A 23,486-nucleotide genomic window follows, 5' to 3' on the forward strand; every position below is an offset into this window, starting at 1 on the left:
CTTGCTGATAACCTTTGATTCCCCTGCCTACCAGGAATCTAAATAACTCCCTCTTCCACAATCTTCTGAGGCAGAGACTTCCAAAGTCACGCAATCCTCTCAGACAAAATAAATTCTCATCTCTGGCCTAAGATGGCAACTGTTGTTTTTTTTTAAAACTGTGCCTCTCATTCTGGAGCCACCCACAAGAGGAAATATCCTTTCAAAGCCTTGCCAAAACCATTCAGGATCCTATATACTTCAATCACTCACTCTTCCACAGTCCAGTGGAACAAAGCCCAGACTGCCCAAACTATCCGAATAAAAGGTGATTTACTAGATTGAAACCTGGAATGAATGGGTCGTCTGTTTCCAAGGCATAGTTTGATTTATGACCAATCATCTTACCTGCCACTTTTCTTTGAGCAGTTACATGTTCTTTCCCTTTGACGTTTTCCCCAACTTCTTTAGTGAACCATGGATGGTGAGTCTGCCCCTTGCAACTTTTCTTTCTAGAATATACTTATTCTGATTACTACAAAAAACTCATCAAATGCTTACTACTGAATTTCTATTGATCTGTCCCCTAGACTAATATGCCAGTTCACCTCAGTTAGGTCAGCTTTCATGCCCAATAGTTAATGCCTATTAAATTTAAAATACTAATCTTCATCTCAATCTTCTCTTTTTCAAGATAGAAGACTCAATGATATTATGATTGTATCTACCCAGGGTTGCCTTTCCTTTGAGGTACTTGACAAATCCATTCACATTATGCAGTATTAAATCTAACAGGACATGCTGTACAGTCAGTTCCAAGATGTATTGCTCACATAAACTGCCTCAAAATTATTCTATGAACTCCTTGTCCATCCTACAATTGTCAATCTATTTTTTTCGATTAATAAGTAGATTAAAGACATCCATGAATATTGCAATATTATTATCACAAGCACCCATTTTACTTTCTTGTATAGTATATCCAGTCCTATGGTTATTGTTAGGGGGCCTATAGATTACTTCCATTAGTAACTGGTTTCCCCACTGTTCGTCACTTCCAACTTACATTGTGATCTCCTGAACCGAGACCATTTCTAACTAGTGCACAAATGCCATCCTCGATTTACTCTGCTACCCTTCCACCTAGCTTCCTATTCTTTTTGAATATCATATACCCCTCATTTGTTCAGTACCCAATCCTTGTCATCCTGCATCTGCATTTCTGTAATTGTTATACAATCATATTTATTTACTTCAGCCGGAAGTTCACTCACGTTATTATGAATACTACATGAATTCAGATACAAGGCTTTTTGTTCTTTTTCCTTTGTTACTTTTGTAATTTCTGGTGTTATTGTTAATGTGTTCCCAAGTGTTTTTATTGTCTCAGTCCCTTTCTGCCATTCTCTGACCTTGTTTCCCATATTATCTTTCTTTCCTACCTTGACTTAACTCTTTGGCATACTACAGCTTTCCACATTTGAGCCCTTCGCCCCAGTATTTCATTTTAAAGACTCTCCACTTCCCCAGTCATGCAGTTCACACTCGTAAACTGGTACTTTACAATTATTATGAGGACACTGGTCCCAACTTGGTCACAGTAGACTGTCCCAGTGCCCGGTTCCCCGAATGCAGGTGCCAGTGTCCAACAAATTGGAACCTACTTGTCCCAAACCAGTTTTGGAGCCATATATTTATCCTTATAATTTTAAGTATTCTATACCAATTTGTGTGCAGCTAAGGTGACAATACAGATATTACTGTAACAAACACTACATTAGATAAACAGGCAGAAAACTAGCCACCAGAATACATGAACATCAACTGGCCACAAAAAGACATGTCCCACTCTCACTTGTATCCTTATGTATGGATGAGGAAGGGCACCACTTTGACTGGGATAACACATCCATCCTAGGGCAAGCCAAACAGAGACACACACGAGAATTCCTAGAAACATGGCATTCCAACTAAAACTCTATCAACAAATACATTGACTTGGATCCCATTTACCACCCCCTGAGAAAAAGAACATAAAATAATGTCACCACAGGAAATGATGTCACCAACCGAAGGAAACCCAAACATATAAACAGAAAGCGGGCCACACCACTTTATCCAGATGCCCACTGAAGATGTTACCTAGTATGGTGACAAAACGTCTTCCAGCTCAGCGAGCAAACCTATATCCAGACAACCTTTAAAGTTCTGCTTTCTAAATTAAGTGCTTAGCTCCTCATATTCTCTATGCAAAACCTCTTTCTTGTTCAGCATATGTTTTTTGTACGCATATGGACGATGATCACTGGATTCTCCCTCCTCCCATTGCAAGTTCCTCTCCTTACTGCCATGTCAGTATGCTAATCCAACCCCCCATCCAAAGAGGCTGAGAGAGTCTCAAATCCATCGGACAATTGCAGAGGCAGGCACTCCTGCCCTCTGCCTGCCATCCCCCCATCTGTCACATACATTTGCAGACATTCTGATCTCTGATATCTGATCGATCTGACATTGTAAATTAGATTAGATTCGCTACGATGTGGAAACAGGCCCTTAGGCCCAACAAGTCCAAACCGACTCTCTGAAGAGTAACCCACCCTGACCCATTTCCCTCTGACTAATGCACCTTACACTATGGGCAATTTAGCATGACCTGCACAACTTTGGACAGTGGGAGGAAACCGCAGCACCTGGAGGAAACCCACACAGACACGGAAGAATGTGCAAACTCTGCACAGTCGCCCATGGCTGGAATCGAACGTGGGAACCTGGTGCTGTGAGGCAGCAGTGCTAACCACTGAACCACTATGTCAGTCCAGTAGATTGACTAGCTCAGATGTCATCTTCTACATTGATCTAAATGTGGTGGCAATGGGCAGATGCCAGTCACCAGTGCAGATGGTGTTGGTTATAGTTCCTTAATTTCCTAATTTAGTTCCGCCAACTGCTCCAGCTGAATGCCATGTCTGTTCTCTTTGTATAACCATTTCTATTCTAATTGTCCCCCTTCCCCCAAAGCCCCCACCCCTCATCCTATCAGATGGACTGTAGCAGTTTGAGAAAGCAGCTCCTCTGCATCTCCAGAGCAATCACGGATGGGCGATATCTGTTGAAAAGTGTGTTGCTGGAAGAGCACAGCAAGTCAGGCAGCATCCAAGCAGCAGGAGAATTGACATTTCAGGCTTAAGCCCTTCATCAGGAACATGGGAAGAGGGGGTGGGAAGGGAGCTGAGAGATAAATAGGAGGATGAGGGTGGGGCTGAGGGAAAGGTGGCTGGGAAGGCAATAGGTAGATGGAGGTGGGAGGTGATGGTGATAGGTCAGAGGGGATGGTGGAGCAAAACATTGGGAAGGAAGATGGACAGATAGGGCAGGTGAAGAGGGCAGTTGGCCTAGTCAGCAAATTTTACTTTTCACATTAGTTACACAAATGTTTTGGGCATTAAGAAGAAAACAAACCCAGAACTGTTGCTGACACTTCCCTTTGTCTGACATTATAATACAGAATTGAAAACACCTATTTAAAATTCCACTGAAATGGGGGATAAAGGAACTTGCATCAATTACCATTGACGACATTAACTTCCAGACTTGGGTACTTTCACTAATTAAATAAAGAAGTACGAGATTATCTTTCACTTCACTGCTATGTGCAAACCTGTGCCTGGTGTATACAATCTAATTGCACATCCAGTGGGCATTTCATTACTGTCATTGTCCAGACTTTGCTAAATATTATCCAGTGGCTTGGTTCATGTCTGACTTCTGACTAGCGTTGATCAAATCAAACCGGATGTCCGAAATGTAGCCCTTTGTAAACGTTTTCTCAATGTGAAATAATTATTCCATAAAAAATGTTTTGTACCTGTTGTATTGAAACCAAACAGGAGAGGACAAGACACTGCAAAGGACATTATCCACACAGCAGCAATCATTACAGTCACCCGTTTCCTGGAGCTGTAATTTGTGTTATATTGGATTGGCATCACAACAGCAGTGTACCTGAATCCAAGAGAAAACAAGACTTTACCAATGTTATAGAAACAATTGTTATGCAGGCAAAGAGACAGAAACATTCAATAACAACACACCAGATGGCCTCTGTAATGTGGCATTCATCCGAGTGCTAACTCACATCAGCTCTTCATGCTCTTGATATATTGGTGTCTAATAATTACTTGAGGCAGGTTTGGGCCAGAAATAAGAGTCATAGAGTCAGAGCTGTACAGCACGGATACAGACCCTTCAGTCCAACTCATACATACCGACCAGATATCCTTAATTAATCCAGTCCCATTTGCCAGCATTTGGCCTATATCGCTCTAAACCATTCCTATTCATGTACCCATCCAGATGCCTTTTAAATGCTGTAATTGTACCAGCCTCCACTTACACTGGCAGCTCATTCCATACATGCACTACCTTCTGCATGAAAATATTGCCCCTTAGGTCCCTTTTAAATCTTTCTCCTCTCACCTTAAACATCTGCCCTCTAGTTTGCGACTCCCCTACCTTGAGAAAACAGTCTTGGCTATTCACCCTATTCATGCCCTTCGTGATTTTATAAACCTCCATAAGGTCACCCCTTAGCCTATAGCTGAAACCCTCCAATCAAATCACCATTCTTGTAAATCTTTTCTGAACGCTTTCAAGTTTAACAACATCCTTCCTATAGCAGGCAGACCAGAACTGCACACAGTATTCCAAAAGTCACCTAACCAATGTCCGGCACAGCTATAATGTGATCTCTTAACTCTTATACTTAATGCACTGAGCAATAAAAGCAAACGTACCAAACACCTTCTTTAGCACCCTGTCTACCTGTGTTCCTCATTTCAAGGAATTACGGATTTGCACCAGAAGGTCTCTTTGTTTGGCAATGCTACCCAAGATCCTGCCACTAAGTGTATAGGTTCTGCCCGAATTTGCCTTATCAAAATACAACACCTCACATTTATCTAAATTGAATACCATGCCACTCCTCAGCCTATTGGCCCATCTGATCACGATCTCGTTATACACTGTGGTAACCTTCTTCGCTGTCCACGACACCTCCAATGTTGGCATCTGCAAATGTACTAACCATTCCTACTATGTTCACATCCAAATCATTTATTGGGTTTTGAGATGGTTTGTCGCTCAGGTTGAGGTTTAGGATGTAGGTTTGCTCGCTGAGCTGGAAGGTTCAGTGGGCCTCTGGGCGAAGCACTGCTGATGATTTCTGCTTTCTATATTTATGTTCGGGTTTCTTTGGGTTGGTGATGTCATTTCTTGAGGTGATGTTATTTCCTGTTCTTTTTTTCATGGGGTGGTAAGGGGAATCCAAGTCAATGTGTTTGGTGATAGAGTTTTGGTTGCAATGCCTTGCTTCTAGGATTTCTCGTGCATGTCTCTGTTAGGCTTGTCCTAGAATGGATGTGTTGTCCCAGTCGAACTGGTGTCTTTTCTTATCTGTATGTTAGGATACTAGTGAGAGTGGGTAATGTCATTTTGTGGATAGTTGGTACTCATGTATCATGGTGGCTAGTGTTCTGCCTATTTGTCCAGTGTAATGTTTGTTACAGTTCTTGCATGGTATTTTGTAAATGACATTAGTTTTGCTTGTTGTCTGTACAGGGTTTTTCAAGTTCATTAGCTGCTGTTTTAGTGTGTTGGTGGGTTTGTGGGTAACCATGATGCCCAGGGGTCTGAGTAGTCTGGCAATCATTTCAGAGATGTCTTTGATGTAGGGGAAAGTGGCTAGGGTGTTTGGATGTGATTTGTTTGCTTGTTGGGGTTTGTTGCTGAGAAATCAGTGGACTGTGTTCATTGGGTACCCATTCTCTTTGAATACACAGTACAGGTAATTTTCTTCTGCTCTGCATAGTTCCTCTGTGCCGCAGTGTGTGTTGGCTCATTGAAATAATGTTCTGATTGCAGCTTCATTTGTGGGTGTTGAGATGATTGCTTCTGTAATTCAATAATTGGTCCGTATGCTTTGTTTTCCTGTAGACGCTGGTTTGAAGTTCCCCATTGGCTGTTCGCTCTACTGTGACATCGCAGTTTGTTGTTGTTTTCCTCCTCTTTAGTGAATGTTATGCCAGTAAGGAATTATTGATGGTTCTGAAGGTTTCCTGTAAATTGTTTTGTTTAGTGATGACAAAGGTGTCATCCACATAGCAGACCCAATGTTTGGGTTGGATGGTTGGCAGAGCTGTTTGTTCGAGTCTCTGCATTACTGCCTCTGCTAAGAACTCTGATATCGAGGATCCCATATGTGTTCTGTTGGTTTGTCTGTAGATTTTGCTGTTGAAGGTGAAGCACATGGTAAGGCATAGGTCCACTAGTTTGACGCTGATACAGTTAGTGGTGTTTGGTGTATGTGTCTTTGGGTCTTCTAATAGTGTAGTTAGTGTTTCCTTGGCCAGGCTAATGTTGATTGATGTAAACAGGGCTGTTACATCAAAGGAGACCATTATTTCATCTTCTTCTATCTTAGTGTCTTTGATGGTCTTCAGGAAATCTTGGTTGGAGTGAATGAAATGGCGTGAGTCTTCTACTAAATGTTTTAGTCTTTGGTGTAGCTCCTTGTCCAATCTGTAAGTTGGTGTTCCAGGTAGTGAGACTATGGGTCTGAGGGGGGTTCCTGGTTTGTGAATTTTGGAATTTGGTCCTATTTATTTCTCCAGATTTCTGCAGTTTTTTGAGTAGGGCTGTGAATCGGTGCTCCAGTTGTGGGGTTGGGTCTATCGCCATTTGTTGGTAAGTGTTGGTATCTGTAAGTAGTACATTCACTTTTTCAATGTAGCCTCTTCGATTTAGAATGATTGTCAAGCATCCTTGATAAGATAAAAACATTGTTATCCTACCTACAATTAGACCCCACCTACCACTCCTGAGAAAAAGAACAGAAAATGACATCCCCCACAGGAAATGACATCACCAACCCAAAGTAACCCAAATATATAAATAGAAAGCAGGAATCATCAGCAGTGCTTTGCCCTGAGGCCCACTGAAGGTGTTACCTGGTAGGGTGATGAAACGCCTGGAAATGAACCTTCCAGTTCAGTGAGCAAATCTACATCCAAATCATTTATATAAATGACAAAAAGCAATAGACCCAGTACCTATCTTTGCGGCACACTGCTGGTCACAGGCCTCCAGTCTGAAAAACAACCCTCCACAACCACCCTCTGTCTCCTAACTTCAAGCCACTTCTGTCCAAATGGCACGTTCTTCCAGTACTCCATGTAATTTAACCTTGCTAATCAGTCTACCATGTGGAACCTTGTCAAACATCTTGCTGAAGTCCATATTGACAATGTCCACCACTCTGCCTTTAGCAATCTTTTTTTCACTTCTTCAAAACACTCAACCAAGTTAGGGCGAGATGATTTCCCATGCACAACACCATGTTGACTACCCCTAATCAGTCCTTGTTTTTCCAAATATAGTCAGTCAATCTTGACCCTTAAGATCCCCTCCAACAAATTAAGTGTACAGAAGTTAGCCCAACTGCTTACCATTATACATTCGGCGTAAGGTACATCATTAAAGGGAACTGGTGTTTTTTTATTCAGAGGAGAACACATGTGTAGTTTTTTAAAAATTTAAGTAGGTAGCCTTTAAGATACATTGCAATCTGTTTATTGTTCCCAAAAACCATGCAATGAAGAGTATTCAGATGATTGCATCCTCTTCTGCTGGTTCCAAGGATTCCAAGCATACCTGTGAAGAATCCATTTGCTTTCTTTGACACATCCAATGGTTCTTTTCCAATAGCCTGACTTCATTTACTCTTTCAACAGGAACTCAGCATAAGACGGCTTTCCCCTGTTGACTCTGTCTGATCATGCTCTGATCTAAGCACATTGTTAATACTTCCTTAACAATAGATTCTAAATGATTGATGCCATTTATAAGACTGATGTCAGACTAACTGACCTGTAATTGCCTGTGTGGTGTCTCCCTCTTTTCCTGAACAGAGATGTCATTTTTGCCAGACTCCAAAATGTACATTCCACTTCTGTGCAGCCCCAACCCTTATTGAACTCTCCAATATATCCATCATGTCTTTCGCATTTGTCAATTTCCATTCCTTTATGTCTCTTTAATAGCATTTCTCTACTGATGTTAATTGCTTTATATTCCTCATTCATTTTAGCTCCTTCTGTGGTTACCTTCTATTCTGGGTATGTAATTTGCATATATGCAAGATTCTACAATATGATTTTTCTAAAGAAAATTTTAAAGTTGAAACTATTCCATAAATTAATGAACAAAACACTAAAGCACCATTGCATAGATCACCACTCCTAACGTCGAATGATGTCCTTAGTACTATTCATGACATTTAAAATACTTTAAGGTATATTAAGAATAGACTTACCTATCAATACTGATAGCACAAAGGTTTAAAATACTTGCTGTGCACATCATGACATCCAATGTCACAAAAATGTTGCAACTTGTTCGACTGAAGCTCCAATCCCCGACTACCTGTGGGAAATAATGTTCCTTGGCTAAATGAGTTAAAAAGTTTGGAAGATATCAAAAGAAGCGTCTAAGGAACAGTCAGAGGATACCAAAAGTGAACAAAAGAGTATAAGTATACTTCATATTTATGTTTGTGGTACTCAACATACCTGGTACTAACTTTTCTATGCAGTGTTATTAATATAGAGTCATAGAGATGTACAGCATGGAAAAAGACCCTTCGGTCCAACACATCCATGCTGACCAGATATCCCAACCCAATCTAGTCCCACCTGCCAGCACCCGGCCCATATCCCTCCAAACCCTTCCTATTCATATACCCATCCAAATGTCTCTTGAATGTTGCAATTGTACCAGCCTCCACCACATCCTCTGGCAACTCACTTATTACACACACCACCCTCTGCGTGAAAAAGTTGCCCCTTAGGTCTCTTTTATATCTTTCCCTCTCACCCTAAATCTATGCCCTCCAGTTCTGGACTCACCGACCCCAGGGAAAAGGCTTTGTCTATTTATCCTATCTATGCCCCTTATAATTTTGTAAACCTCAAAAGGTCACCCCCCAGCCTCCGACGCTCCAGGGAAAACAGCCCCAGCCTGTTCAGCCTCTCCCTGTAGTTCAGATCCTCCAACCCTGGCAACATCCTTGTAATTCTTTCCTGAACCCTTTCAAGTTTCACAACATCTTTCCGATAGGAAGGAGACCAGAATTCCAACAATGGCCTACCCAATGTCCTATACAGCTACAACATGAACTCCCAACTCCTGTACTCAATACTCTGACCAATAAAGGAAAGCATACCAAATGCCTTCTTCACCATCCTATCTACCTGCGACTCCACTTTCAAGGAGCTATGAACCTGCACTCCAAGGTCTGTTTGTTCAGCAACACTCCAGAGGACCTTACCATTAAGTGTATAAGTCATGCTAAGACTTGCTTTCCCAAAATGCAGCACCTCGCATTTATCTGAATTAAACTCCATCTGCCACTTCTCAGCCCATTGGCCCATCTGGTCCAGATCCTGTTGTAATCTGAGGTAATCCTCTTCGCTGTCCACGACACCTCCAATTTTGGTGTCATCTGCAATCTTACTAACTGTACCTCTCATGCTCACATCCAAATCATTTATGTAAATGACAAAAAGTAGAGGGCCCAGCACCAATCCTTGTGGCACTCCACTGGTCACAGGCCTCCAGTCTGAAAAACAACCCTCCACCACCACCCTCTGTCTTCTACCTTTGAGCCAGTTCTGTATCCAAATGGCAAGTTCTCCCTGTATTCCATGAGATCTAACCTTGCTAATCAGTTTCCCATGGGGAACCTTGTCGAACGCCTTACTGAAGTCTATATAGATCACATCTACTGCACTGCCCGCATCAATCTTCTTTGTTACTTCTTCAAAAAACTCAATCAAGTTTGTGAGACATGATTTCCCACGCACAAAGCCATGTTGACTATCCCGAATCAGTTCTTGCCTTTCCAAATACATGTACATCCTGTCCCTCAGGATTCCCTCCAACAACTTGCCCACCACCGAGGTCAGGCACACCCGTCTATAGTTCCCTGGCTTGTCTTTACCGCCCTTCTTAAACAGTGGCACCACGTTTGCCAATCTCCAGTCTTCTGGCACCTCACCTGTGACTATCGATGATACAAATATCTCAGCAAAAGGCCCAGCAATCACTTCTCTTGCTTCCCGCAGAGTTCTTGGGTACACATGATCAGGTCCTGGGGATTTATCCACCTTTAAGGCATCCAGCACTTCCTCCTCTGTAATCTGGACATTTTGCAAGATATTACCATCTATTTCCCTACAGTCTATATCTTCCATATCCTTTTCCACAATAAATACTGATGGAAAATATTGATTTAGTATCTCCCCCATTTTCTGTGGCTCCACACAAAGGCCGCCTTGCTGATCTTTGAGGGGCCGTATTCTCTCCCTAGTTACCCTTTTGTCCTTAATATATTTATAAAACACCTTTGGATTCTCCTTAATTCTATTTGCCAAAGCTGTCTCATGTCCCCGTTTTGCCCTCCTCATTTCCCTCTTAAGTATACTTCTACTTTCTCTATACTCTAAGGATCCACTCGCTCTATCCTGTCTATACCTGACATATGCTTCCTTCTTTTTCTTAACCAAACCCTCAATGTCTTTAGTCATCCAGCATTCCCTATACTTACCAGCCTTCCCTTTCACTCTGACAGGAATATACTTGCTCTGGATTCTTGTTATCTCATTTCTGAAGGCTTCCCATTTTCCAGCCGTCCCTTTACCTGCGAACATCTGCCTCCAATCAGCTTTCTAAAGTTCTTGCCTAATACTGTCAAAATTGGCCTTTCTCCAATTTAGAACTTCAACTTTTAGATCTGGTCTATCCTTTTCCATCACTATTTTAAAACAAATAGAATTATGGTCGCTGGCCCCAAAGTGCTCCCCCACTGACACCTCAGTCACCTGCCCTGCCTTATTTCCCAAGAGTAGGTCAAGTTTTGCACCTTCTCTAGTAGGTACATCCACATACTGAATCAGAAAATTGTTTTGTACACACTTAAGAAATTCCTCTCCATCTAAACCTTTAATACTATGGCAGTCCCAGTCAATGTTTGGAAAGTGAAAATCCCCTACCATAACTACCCTATTATTCTTACAGATAGCTGAGATCTCCTTACAAGTTTGTTTCTCAATTTCCCTCTGACTATTGGGGGGTCTATAATACAATCCCAATAAGGTGATCATCCCTTTCTTATTTCTCAGTTCCACCCAAATAACTTCCCTGGACGCATTTCCAGGAATATCCTCCCTCAGCACAGCTGTAATGCTATCCCTTATCAAAAATGCCACTTCCCCAATTTAATCAAGAGACTTATCTCCAAAAACGTATAATCAAGAAAGAATACACCATACTCACTACTGCAGCCTTTCTCTTGGACAGACTTAAAACTACAATTAACTTATCTGATTCTGTGTTGTGAACTTCACCCAACAGTTCCTCCAAGATTAGTTGTGAATTTCACTGTTTGTTCAGTTCCTCTGTTTGTTAATTTTCCCAGATGCACTCCAATGTCAAGCGATACACGAATTCAAACAGCAAAGGCAGTAACTGTGTAGGTTCTCTCTCTCTCTCTCTCTCTCTCTCTCTCCTGCACTGTCCTCACCGTGTGCTTCCTTTGTCTGCTCTTCTCCCTTTTAAAACTGCCGTTGTTTTGACATTTTTTTCACAAAGTTCCAAAACAATGCAACAGGATATAAAACAGCAATTGCTGCTCCTGGAATTTGAGGAAATCACCTTCAACACCTAAAATACCTCAAAAAAAAGAGGAGCAGCTCTTACAGTCAGAAATTTTCCCGTCCTCCATCTTGGATTACCCAGATTCCTCATATGTGCATGGTTTACAAAAATGTGGTCTTCAAAATGCTGGCTGTTCATTTGAAGCACATTGACACAAACACTATGTTATTCTCTTTTGTGCACAGCAACTCTAGTCAATCCATTACCTTGATGTTCTTGCACTGAGCAGGTAGTGTTCTGGGATATTTCTGTACATCCCAGGGCCCAGGATCATGTGCTGAGGATTGCACTAAAGCTTGGGGCAACTGCTGCCAAGGTGCAGTTGGGAAATACCACTAAAATCTTTCTGCCAAAGTTAAATTGGGGTATGTTCAGTAATCCTGGTACCTCAACTATATGCAAGTGTAGTCTTGTACAAGTAAGAAATGCCTTTGGTTTGTTTGTTGGACAGAGTCAAACATCAGTGTTTGTTTGTTTTCTCATAAACTCCAGCAGAAAATATATAGATATAAAAACAACCTTTGTTATCTGAACGTCAATTATCCGAATTTCGGATTATCTGAACAAGATCTCAAGCCCCCTAAAAACGTCATCCGAACAATCAGTAATCTGAACAAATACTCTTCGCCTGTCTCATTCATATAATCAAGGTTTCCTATATATTTGGATATATTTTACGAATAACATATTTTTGAAATAAAAAAAAATCTGTAGCAAAGGCCTTTATTTTGTGGACAACTCGTGAATCTGACATTTTCTACCAGAAGACGTGACTAACTGCAATAGAGGTTTGCTAAATGTCTACTGTTCAGCAAACCAATGTTCAGAGGTCAGAAATCTATTTTCAACTGACCAGATTCCCTAAAGTGGTACTTGGTCTTTAGTTTCTGTCTCAGAAGCAAGAATACCACCACAGAACTGAGGCCCACTGCTTGTGGAGGTTGTAATCAGCAGATTGCCCATAACTGATACAATGCTATGAGAATTCATTGGGTCTAAAGTCAGTGTTGAGGTCTCGAAAGGGTCAATCCCTCCAAATTGAATTCAGTTGTCCAGCACCTCTGCTGGGTTTGTCCTGCTGGGAGGAAAGGCCATTTCAAGGTGATAGTGATGGTGAAGTCTGGGCCTTTAGCTGAAAGATCTGATCTTACAAAATGATTATATCAGATTATTGTTTTGCAGCTTTCCAAAGTTTGGCACCAGTCCTCACAAGTTATAGAGGAAGACAATTCAGCTGGGCTTGGTGTGTCTTTGTGTCTAAATATAAAGCTTAGGTTGAAAGGGCAATTTACAGAAAATGCTTCAAATAACCACTTCACACAAGACTGATGAATCATGTAAATGGTCTTAGCGTAGGATGGTGAAGTTGAAAACCTTAGACTCATTTAAGATGCTACTAGGTACATTTGGAATACAGCAAAATTATATTTTTGAATAGATAGACATCCCATATATATATTATTTATGTAATCTAGTGATGCTTGAGACTATGTGGTACCAGTTGCTATATAATACAACAGTTGATGACAGTGATGGATTGCATAGGAAATGTGATATAGAAATTGTGTCTCTGTTGAGCTATATTTGGTAAAATTGTAACCTTGACTCTTAAATCACCCTACAAAAGCAGCTCAAATACCCAAAAGAGATTAGAAAAATCATTCTTAAATTACACTGCAAAATAAAGACTTATCAATTTAAGGACTTTATTCACATAGGAACATTTAAAAACCCTTTGAAATAAACACTTCATTTACTTAGGTATGTCCACACCACATTATGACAACATAATTAGCAACTTCTGTACATCAGAACTTCTGTAATGGGCGGCATGGTGGCACAGTGGTTAGCACTGCTGCCTCACAGCGCCAGAGACCCGGGTTCAATTCCCGCCTCAGGTGACTGACTGTGTGGAGTTTGCACATTCTCCCTGTGTCCGGGTGCTCCGGTTTCCAAAAATGTGTAGTTAGGTGAATTGGCCACACTAAATTGCCCGTAGTGTTAGGTGAAGGGATAAATGTAGGGAAATGGGTCAGGGTGGGTGCGCTTCGGCAGGTCGGTGTGGACTTGTTGGGCCGAAGAGCCTGTTTCCACACTGTAAATAATCTAATCTAATCTAAAAAAAATCACGATATTCAACTTTCAGAAATACAATGACCCCAGTTCAGTTGTGATTAATTTAATGAGAGAATACAGAATGCTGTAATACAGGCTATGTGACAAAGAATGATAGCTATTTCAGCAGTAAACCCCTTCTTGTTAGATCCACAACAGAGACACTGAAATGCTTTTCTCTGTTCTTAATCTATATATTTGAATATATTTCCTCTTGAAGAATTTATCTAATTCTCCCTTCTGTGCTGACTTGTTTCTAGGAGACACTTGTGGTTATGCAGTCTATGCATTAATAATTTGCTGCTTGGAAAAGCTGTTTAGCCTCTTCTTTTATGTTTCCAACATTAATCCCAAGTTTCTGTTATGTTATTACCGGTTCACCTATCTAACAAAGGAAAGAAAGCATTCCCAATGCAACTTTTAATCCTTCCACACTTTGAGATGTTCAATTAAATCCTCCCTAACCTTCTCTGTGTAGCCTATGTTTAAGACTTTCTAATCAGTAATAAGACTGCATAAATTTATGTTTAGAGTCAGAAGGATAGAAGAGATTTTTCATAAAGCAAATTATTATAGTATGAAATGCTTCACTATGAATGGTCTTTGGAGCTTAGTCAACCAAAGTGTTTAAGATGAATTAGTCAAATGCTTGAGGAAAATGGAGGAACAGAAAGTGATTAAAATTAAAATATTAGTGAAGGCCAAAATACCCCATCATGTTTCATCTTGCTTTTCATTAATTTACTGAGTTAATGATTGTAAAAATAAAGCATACAATCATTAAAAGCAAAGGACTTATAGAAATACTGGAGGCATAAACTACCATTCTCTTTTCTAAATGATTGATCCCATAAATGACTGATCAGATTGTGACCCAGACCATATTGTGTAACTGATAGTTCTGATTAGCTAGGAATGATGGGTCTGTTGAAGAGTATGTTCCAAGTGTTGACAGTTTCTTGTGTTCTTAATACATTGTCTGTTTTCCAGGATACTAATCATAATAGTTTTAGGTGAGCAAAATGATCAGATTATGACAGTTAGATGAGATGGCTTTGGCAAATAGAATTAAGGAGAATCCAAAGGGGATTTACAAATATATTAAGGACAAAAGGGTAACTAGGGAGAGAATAGGGCCACTGAAAGGTCAGCAAGGCAGCCTTTGTGTGGAGCCACAGAAAATGGGGGAGATACTAAATGAATATTTTGCATCAGTATTTACTGTGCAAAAGGATATGGAAGATATAGACTGTGGGGAAATAGATGGTGACATCTTGCAAAATGTCCAGATTACAGAGGAGGAAGTACTGGATATCTTGAAACGGTTAAAGGTGGATAAATCCCCAGGACCTGATCAGGTGTACCCGAGAACTCTGTGGGAAGCTAGAGAAGTAATTGCTGGGACTCTTGCTGAGATATTTGTATCATCGATAGCCATAGGTGAGGTGCCGGAAAACTGGAGGTTGACTAACGTGGTGCCAATGTTTAAGAAGAGTGGTAAGGACAAGCCAGGGAACTATAGACCAGTGAGCCTGACCTCAGTGGTTGGCAGGTTGTTGGAGGGAATCCTGAGGGACAGGATGTACATGTATTTAGAAAGGCAAGGACTGATTCGGGATAGTCAACATGGCTTTGTGCGTGGGAAATCATGTCTCACAAACTTGATTGAGTTTTTTGAAGAAGTAACAAAGAGGATTGATGAGGGCAGAGCAGTAGATATGATCTATACGGACTTCAGTAAGGCGTTCGACAAGGTTCCCCATGGGAGACTGATTAGCAAGGTTAGATCTCATGGAATACAGGGAGAACTTGCCATTTGGATACAGAACTGGCTCAAAGGTAGAAGGCAGAGGGTGGTGGTGGAGGGTTGTTTTTCAGACTGGAGGCCTGTGACCAGTGGAGTGCCACAAGGATTGGTACTGGGCCCTCTACTTTTTGTCATTTACATAAATGATTTGGATGCGTGCATAAGAGGTACAGTTAGTAAGTTTGCAGATGACACCAAAATTGGAGGTGTAGTGTACAGCGAAGAGGATTACCTCAGATTACAACAGGATCTGGACCAGATGGGCCAATGGGCTGAGAAGTGGCAGATGGAGTTTAATTCAGATAAATGCGAGGTGCTGCATTTTGGGAAAGCAAATCTTAGCAGGACATATACACTTAATGGTAAGGTCCTAGGGAGTGTTGCTGAACAAAGAGACCTTGGAGTGCAGGTTCATTGCTCCTTGAAAGTGGAGGTGCAGGTAGGTAGGATAGTGAAGAAGGCGTTTGGTATGCTTTTGTTTATTGGTCAGAGTATTGAGTACAGGAGTTGGGAGGTCATGTTGCAGCTGTACAGGACATTGGTTAGGCCACTGTTGGAATATTGCATGCAATTCTGGTCTCCTTCCTGTAAGAAAGATGTTGTGAAACTTGAAAGGGTTCAGACAAGATTTACAAGGATGTTGCCAGGGTTGGAGGATCTGAGCTACAGGGAGAGGCTGAACAGGCTGGGGCTGTTTTCCCTAGAGCGTTGGAGGCTGAGGGGTGACCTTATAGAGGTTTACAAAATTATGAGGGGCATGGATAGGATAAATATGCAAAGTCTTTTCCCTGGGTTCAGGGAGTCCCAGAACTAGAAGGCATAGGTTTAGGGTGAGAGGGGAAAGATATAAAAGAGACCTAAGGGGCTACCTTTTCACACAGAGGGTGGTACGTGTATGGAATGAGCTGCTAGAGGATGTGGTGGAGGCTGGTACAATTGCAACATTTAAGAGGCATTTGGATGTGTATAAGAATAGGAAGGGTTTGGAGGGATATGAGCCAGGTGCTGGCAGGTGGGACTCCATATCCTTCTAAACCTTTCCTATTCATGTTCTCAGCCACATGCCTTTTAAATGGTGTAATTGTACCCATCTTCATCAATTCCTCTGGCAGCTCATTCCAGACAAGCACCACTCCCTGCATGAAAAAAATAGCCCCTTATGTCCTTTTTAACTCTTTCCCCCTCACCTGAAATGTATGCCCTCTAGTTTTGGACTCCTCCACCATAGGATAAAGACCTTAGCTTTTTACCCTATCCATGCCCCACATGATTTTACAAGGTAACCCCTCAGTTTCAGATACTCATACCCCAGTAATGGAGTTTTTGTCACAAATCGGCTATTTGTCATTGAATGCCAGAACATGCTTAAGGGTCTAACTGGCTTCTTCCTGTTCTAATGGCATGAACCAAACAAATAACTGGATTATTGCCGTTAACAAAGGCAACTGTTTCATGTCTTATTCTACAAAAGTATTCACTTATAAATTTTCACATAATGGTCAATTTCATTTCATTGCTTCCTTTAAGAAATTACAGGGGACCAATAATGGCAGACACATGGTTATCCAGTCCGAAGATTCTAATCCTTCTTCTGCACATTGACTTGCTCTTCCTCACGTGTTCACTTTCGCTCAACTGGCACTGTTTCCTCAAACTCACAAACTACAAGGTCTTTTGTAGTTGTCCTTGTGTATGCAACTGTCATCAAAGGGATGCAGAATACAGGGCTCTGTACACAGTGAATAATATGCTCTTTCAGGATAAATAAGTAATCTCCTAATAAAAGGATTCCATATAGCCTCAAAGAGAGAGGAACATACCTATTTTATGTTCACTTTTATGATGTTTCTGCTGTGCTGTAAGGATAGCTTTTCCGATTTTCAGAAAATATAACAAATCTCAGCCTCACTTGACCAAAATGTGTTCTTCCATAATTCAAATGCACAATCTTTATTTTAATGATCATGAATTGAAATCATCAATTTAATCTTTAAATGGTTCACATCAAGCCGCTAATACATCAATGATTGTCTGGACACTGAATACACCGTTGGTTTAGTGCATGAATATAGAACCATTTTTTAAAAATTCCCTACCTTGTTAAGCAAAGAAAATCATGCTTTGCTATCAAACATTGCTTGACCCCAGAGCAGCAGAAAATGTTTACAGCAATGGCACTGTTGAAGCCATAATTTTATGTAGAAAATGCATCAGCACAGCAAAGGTCACACAAATAGCAATATACTAATATCAATGCGATTATCTGTTTAATTGTGTTAGAGAGAGTTAACTATTGATCAAGACACTAGGCAGAAATTAATTTTGGTGCTTCAAATAGTGCCATGCAATGATTAACATTCGTTTGAGAAGAAAGGTGGGCACCCTTAGTTTAATATCTCACTCAAAAATGACACCTTCAACACTACTTTGCTTTCTTGATAATACTCTGAAGTGTCAACTAAACATATATGTCAAAGTCCCTGAAGTGAGAATTGAATCCACAACAATCTGACTTCAAGATAGATTAGAGGGAGTGTTACCAATTCACCATCATGTTCATCACTGTGAAAATGTAACAATCTTTCCATTATGATTGGATTGCTATAATGGAAGATAGACAGAGGTAAACAGTAAAGTCATGGTGACTTCCAGAACTTCAACTGAGAGGGAATTTCAAATCTGTTCTGATATCATTCTGGTTCATGAGTTTGATGATTTTAAACATGATATTTCAAATATTGAAATGTTTTAAATGTCCAATACTTCATGAAGGAATATTATATCTGCATAAAACAAAAGGGGTTATTTATTAAAAAGCATTTCATTGCAAATGGAAAGTAAATAACTTTGAACTTGTTAGTTGCTTGAAGTTTTAATATGCATGGTTTAAAAGTGGGTGAAATTAAAATGTTGCAAGTTTAAGAGTGCTTTATAGTAAGCTGCACTGAATAAATAGGTGAGATCCATCAGACTAATTGTCTACTTAAGTATACTTCTGTGTCATTAAAATTAAATCTTCCAAACTATGAATCAAAATATTAACATCAGCTATTGTTTGAAAATCACAAATGTGGTGCAGTAATAGATAGGTGAATCAAAACTTCAAACAATGGCCTTACCTCAAGGTACACAACCCAAGGCATCACCAGGATTGCTACGAGCAGGTCTGCTACTGCCAAGCTGACAACGAGATAGTTGGTCGTCGTTTGCAAAGACTTTTCTCTCAGCACTGCCAGGCACACCAGTACGTTCCCAAAAATTATGGCAAAGATCAGCGGTGAGAAAAACAGAGCGTAGTAGTTGTGTGAATGGTTATGATCAGATGAGTTCCGCCATCCCAGGAAAGGATCCGTAAGGTTGACAAATCTGACTACTATTCCAAAGGAAGCCATCAGGAACCATGCAATCCAGGAAACTGGGTGAGAAAAGAGACACCATCATCTTGCTTTGATTCAGACAGATACTCACAAGACAAAGCTTTTCACTGTGCCTCAGTGCACATGACAATAAATTCAATTCAAATAAATATGTGCAGTCCCAGTAGGTTATAAGCAATACTCAGCTCATGATGTGATCTTAGAATCATTAAAGCTATTAAAATTGAATATTTAATGCAATCAATATATGTGATGAAGATAATTCTAATTATGCCATGACGGGTTTGTCACATTTTGATAATTAAACTTCAAAATGACTGATCACGGTTTGTCATTAAACTTACTTATTCTAGTTTGCACTCCCTGTATGTTGTGGTTGGTTGTTTTGTCCACAAGTGATCTAGGTGCAGGTCCTATATGCAGCCTTCTTGTGTGAGCTAATACAAGTGACTATCGTAAACGTACATCTTAGGGGAGCTGTCAGCCTTTTCACATCTATTATTGAGTAGTAGCTGAAGGACCCGGGCACAAAGCAAGTATGAAGAATACGTAACTAATTTAATTTGAAGTCAATCTTACTTAAAATCAGAAATATTGGGTCTGTAGTAGACCTTGTGGCAGTCATCTAAATGGGGCTTTTCCTCCTCATGCCCAGAGTCACAGCTTACCATATGTAACATTACCTGCTTGAGTATAAACTCTTTAGTGCATACAGCATGATGCACCATTAACTTGAAATCATCAAAAACTTTATTGCCTATCCTATCTTGCAGCAATTTCAATTTATCCTTGAATTCAACTCACTCCATAATCTTCCTAGAATCCCTACAGTATAGAAGCAGACCACTTGACCTTCCAAAGAGCTTTCCATTCAGATCCACAACCCTACTCTATCCCTGTAACCCTGCATTTCCCATGGTTAGTCCACCTAGCCTGGGCATCCCTGGATGTTATAGGCAATTTAGCATGGTCAATCCATTTAACCTGCACATTTTTGGACTGTGGGAGGAAACCAGAGCAGGGGAGAATGTGAAAACTCTACACAGTCACCTGAGGCAGGAATTGAACCAAGGTGCCTGGCACTGTGAGGCAGCAGTGCTAACCACTGAGCCACTGTGCCACCACACTTTCCACATGTCCATCTCAATAATAGCATCCAGATCTATAACCCCCAAGACCACTATCTCCAATCCTGGCTCACATATCTCCATTTTGAATAATTCCATCACTGGTGGCATTCCTTCTGTTGCAAGGCCTTAAGACAATTTTCTGTTTAAACTTCATTGTCTTTCTGATTGAAGCATTCCATCTGTTGGTTATGTGTGGGTAGTGTTAAGTTTGGTGAAGTGACCCTTACCGAAAGATTGAATGGGTGTTTTCCTGCTGTATCTCACCAAACCTGCCATTTGAGGCCTCATGGTGAGAACAATGCTGTGTTTCAGCCTCATCTTACCATATGTTGTTGCAAGAGCAACGCACCACTCGCTAGAGGTCCCAGAATTGACTGGCATCCCTGGAATTGGTGCCATATCGTCTGCTTAAGTAAGCTCTGTCAGCCCAGAGCTGCCCTGCACAATTCGTGACATCTGTCCCAGCCACAGCAGACAAGGAAAAGTCAGCGTTCTACTTTGTGGTCAAGGTCCAAGGGTTCTTGCTGGACTGGGGTGGTGTAGAGGTAGGGTCATTGTTTTCCTTCAACACCAGCACAGGAAACTATGGCATCAGACCATGCCAACATGGCCTGAAGTTTCCAGGCATGTTGAAGCAGTCTCTGCCATCTGGAGGAATGCCCAGCACTATAGGAAAAAGGTCAATGTCGTCCAACTTCTCTCTGCTCCCTGACACTCATTGCCTTTCTCTCATTCCAGCAGCAAAGCCCGTCCACAATAGGGCAGATGAAATAAACTGAGTGGTGTGGTATGCCTGCCCATCATTTAGCTCTTCATAAGCAGAGGTTTCTGACTGCCCTGAGCAATAGACAATAGACAATAGGTGCAGGAGTAGGCCATTCTGCCCTTTGAGCCTGCAATTCAATATGATCATGGCTGATCATCCTTAATCAGTATCCTGTTCCCGCCTTATCTCCATAACCCTTGATTCCATTTTCCTTGAGAGCTCTATTCAACTTTTTCTTAAATGAATCCAGAGACTGGGCCTCCACTGCCTTCTGGGAAAGAGCATTCCACACAGCCACCACTCTCTGGGTGAAGAAGTTTCTCCTTATCTCTGTCCTAATTGGTCTACCCCGTATTTTTAAAGCTGTGTCCTCTGGTTCGGCACTCACCCATCAGCGGAAACATGTTTCCTGCCTCCATAGTGTCCAATCCTTTAATAATCTTATATGTCTCAATCAGATCCCCTCTCAGTCTTCTAAATTCAAGGGTATACAAGCCCAGTCGCTCCAGTCTTTCAGCGTAAGGTAGTCCTGCCATTCCAGGAATTGACCTCATGAACCTACGCTGCACTCCCTCAATAGCCAGAATGTCTTTCCTCAAATTTGGAGACCAGAATTGCACACAATATTTCAGGTGCGGTCTCACCAGGGCCCTGTACAGCTGCAGAAGAACCTCGTTGCTTCAATACTCAATCCCTTTTGTTATGAAGGCCAGCATGCTATTAGCCTTCTTCACTACCTGCTGTACCTGCATGCTTATCTTCATTGACTGGTGTACAAGAACACCTAGATCTCTTTGTTCTGCCCTTTATCTAACTTGATTCCATTTAGGTAGCAATCTGCCTTCCTGTTCTTGCCACCAAAGTGGATAACCATACATTTATCCACATTAAACTGCATCTGCCATGCATCTGACCACTCACCTAACCTGTCCAGCTCACCCTGTAATCTCCTAACATCCTCCTCACATTTCACCCTGCCACCCAGCTGAGTATCATCAGCAAATTTGCTAATGTTGTTACTAATGCCATCTTCGATATCATTAATATATATTGTAAAAAGCAAGGTCTGGACTGGTATCAGAGGCATGCCTACCCCTACTGTCCCAGGATGGCCTGAGCGAAGGCTATCCCCCTGGACTGGCCCTGATGCCTGCTGATAGCTGTGAGAAGTTTCCTTGGCTTTGTGTCTGTGCCAAAGGGCACAGCTGTCATATGTGTCTGGTATCTCCAGCTGAGGCAGAAAGCACAAATAAAAAGGCAAGGCAGGAATGCTGTGAGAACCTAGATGGACTCTGAATGAGTGAGCGCTGTGTCAGCGAATGAAGAGCTCAGAGATACAGGCTGCTCCAGTTCATGAGCTGGCTGTGTGTGTCCCTGAGCACACAATGTGAGCATTACAATGAGAATTACCAGGGCAGCATTGAAGTGCGGAAACATCCTGTGAGTGAATTAGAAAGGTGCCATGGGTTCTTAGAGGCTGGTCCTGAGAGGATGCCAAATGTCCATGCTTAAGTCTGGTGTCCATGGAGTATGTCTGGGATGTTGGTGCCTGTGCCCAAAATGGAGATCTTTTCGAAGGAAGCAGCATGTTGTACCTGCCAAGTACTCACTCTGGATTCCATGTCGAGTTTTCTCAGAGTCCATCTAGCTTCTCACAGCATCCCTGCCTTGCCTTTTTTTGCTTTCTGCCTCAGCTGGAGATACCAGACGCATATTACAACTGTGCCCTTTAGCACAGACACAAAGCCAAGGAAGCTTGTCACAGCTGTCAGCAGGCCTTAGTTCAGTCCAGGGGGATAGCCTTCACTCAGGCAGTTGATATGGTGAGTTTGGTAAGATCACAACCAGCGGAGAGTTAACAGGCTGTTAAATGAACAATAAAGGGTGTGAATTGGAAACTTGCTGGCCCCTGTCATACCACTTGAGCAAAGTGAGTAAGTTGCAGCAAGATGATCCCAACGTTGAGATGACCATCTTCCCATTCTGCCACATAGCTCACCACAGCCCATATCACTCAGAGCCTGGTAAGATTCTGCGTGCTCTTTTTTCCTTTACTCATTTACATATTCTTTAAAACCTGTATCTTTGATCAAACTCTCAGCATCTGTTTCAACATCTCTTCATGGAGCTTGCATTCAAATTTCATTTCATTTGTTGTCACTCTGTGATGAACTCAAGGCTAGGCTGATGGTGCTATAAAAATGCAAGTACTTGTTGTCATCCGTGAAGATTATCACACTGACATTCCACCTCAAACACTTGGATTTTAAAGTAAATTAAATGGTGAAAGATATAGTTTGCAAGTTTATTCCTGGGCACAGAACATGAAACTGTAACACAAAATTAAACATTTATGCAGAGAAAGATGGTCAGGATGAATACTGTGAGAAACAGGAAATACAGTCACATTGATGTGAAATAGACTTTAAGACACATTTTAAGAACAAGTTGAAAGTGCTCTGCTCTCCATCCAAGCCATGACTGAATTGTATACATTGATGCTGACCCTATACAAAGGAGAAAAGTGCTTCAGAATTGATATT

The 23,486-nt window shown here is 41.3% G+C and overlaps 1 protein-coding gene across 2 annotated transcripts in view; it reads right to left on the reverse strand.

The window, feature by feature from the left end:
- Positions 1 to 23,486, reverse strand: part of drd3 (dopamine receptor D3) — a 59,290-nt gene that overhangs the window by 11,686 nt on the left and 24,118 nt on the right. For both annotated transcript variants that reach the window (XM_060832983.1, XM_060832982.1), the window contains exons 2-4: positions 18,790 to 19,085; positions 8,348 to 8,457; positions 3,845 to 3,981 (exon numbers count right to left, since the gene is read on the reverse strand). In XM_060832983.1, the coding sequence (XP_060688966.1) occupies positions 3,845 to 3,981; positions 8,348 to 8,457; positions 18,790 to 19,062 (520 nt within the window). In that variant the 5' untranslated portion in view covers positions 19,063 to 19,085. The remainder of the gene's footprint in view (positions 1 to 3,844; positions 3,982 to 8,347; positions 8,458 to 18,789; positions 19,086 to 23,486) is intronic.

The sequence above is a fragment of the Hemiscyllium ocellatum genome, chromosome 12 (genome assembly GCF_020745735.1).
Source record: "Hemiscyllium ocellatum isolate sHemOce1 chromosome 12, sHemOce1.pat.X.cur, whole genome shotgun sequence".
NCBI lineage: Eukaryota > Metazoa > Chordata > Chondrichthyes > Orectolobiformes > Hemiscylliidae > Hemiscyllium > Hemiscyllium ocellatum.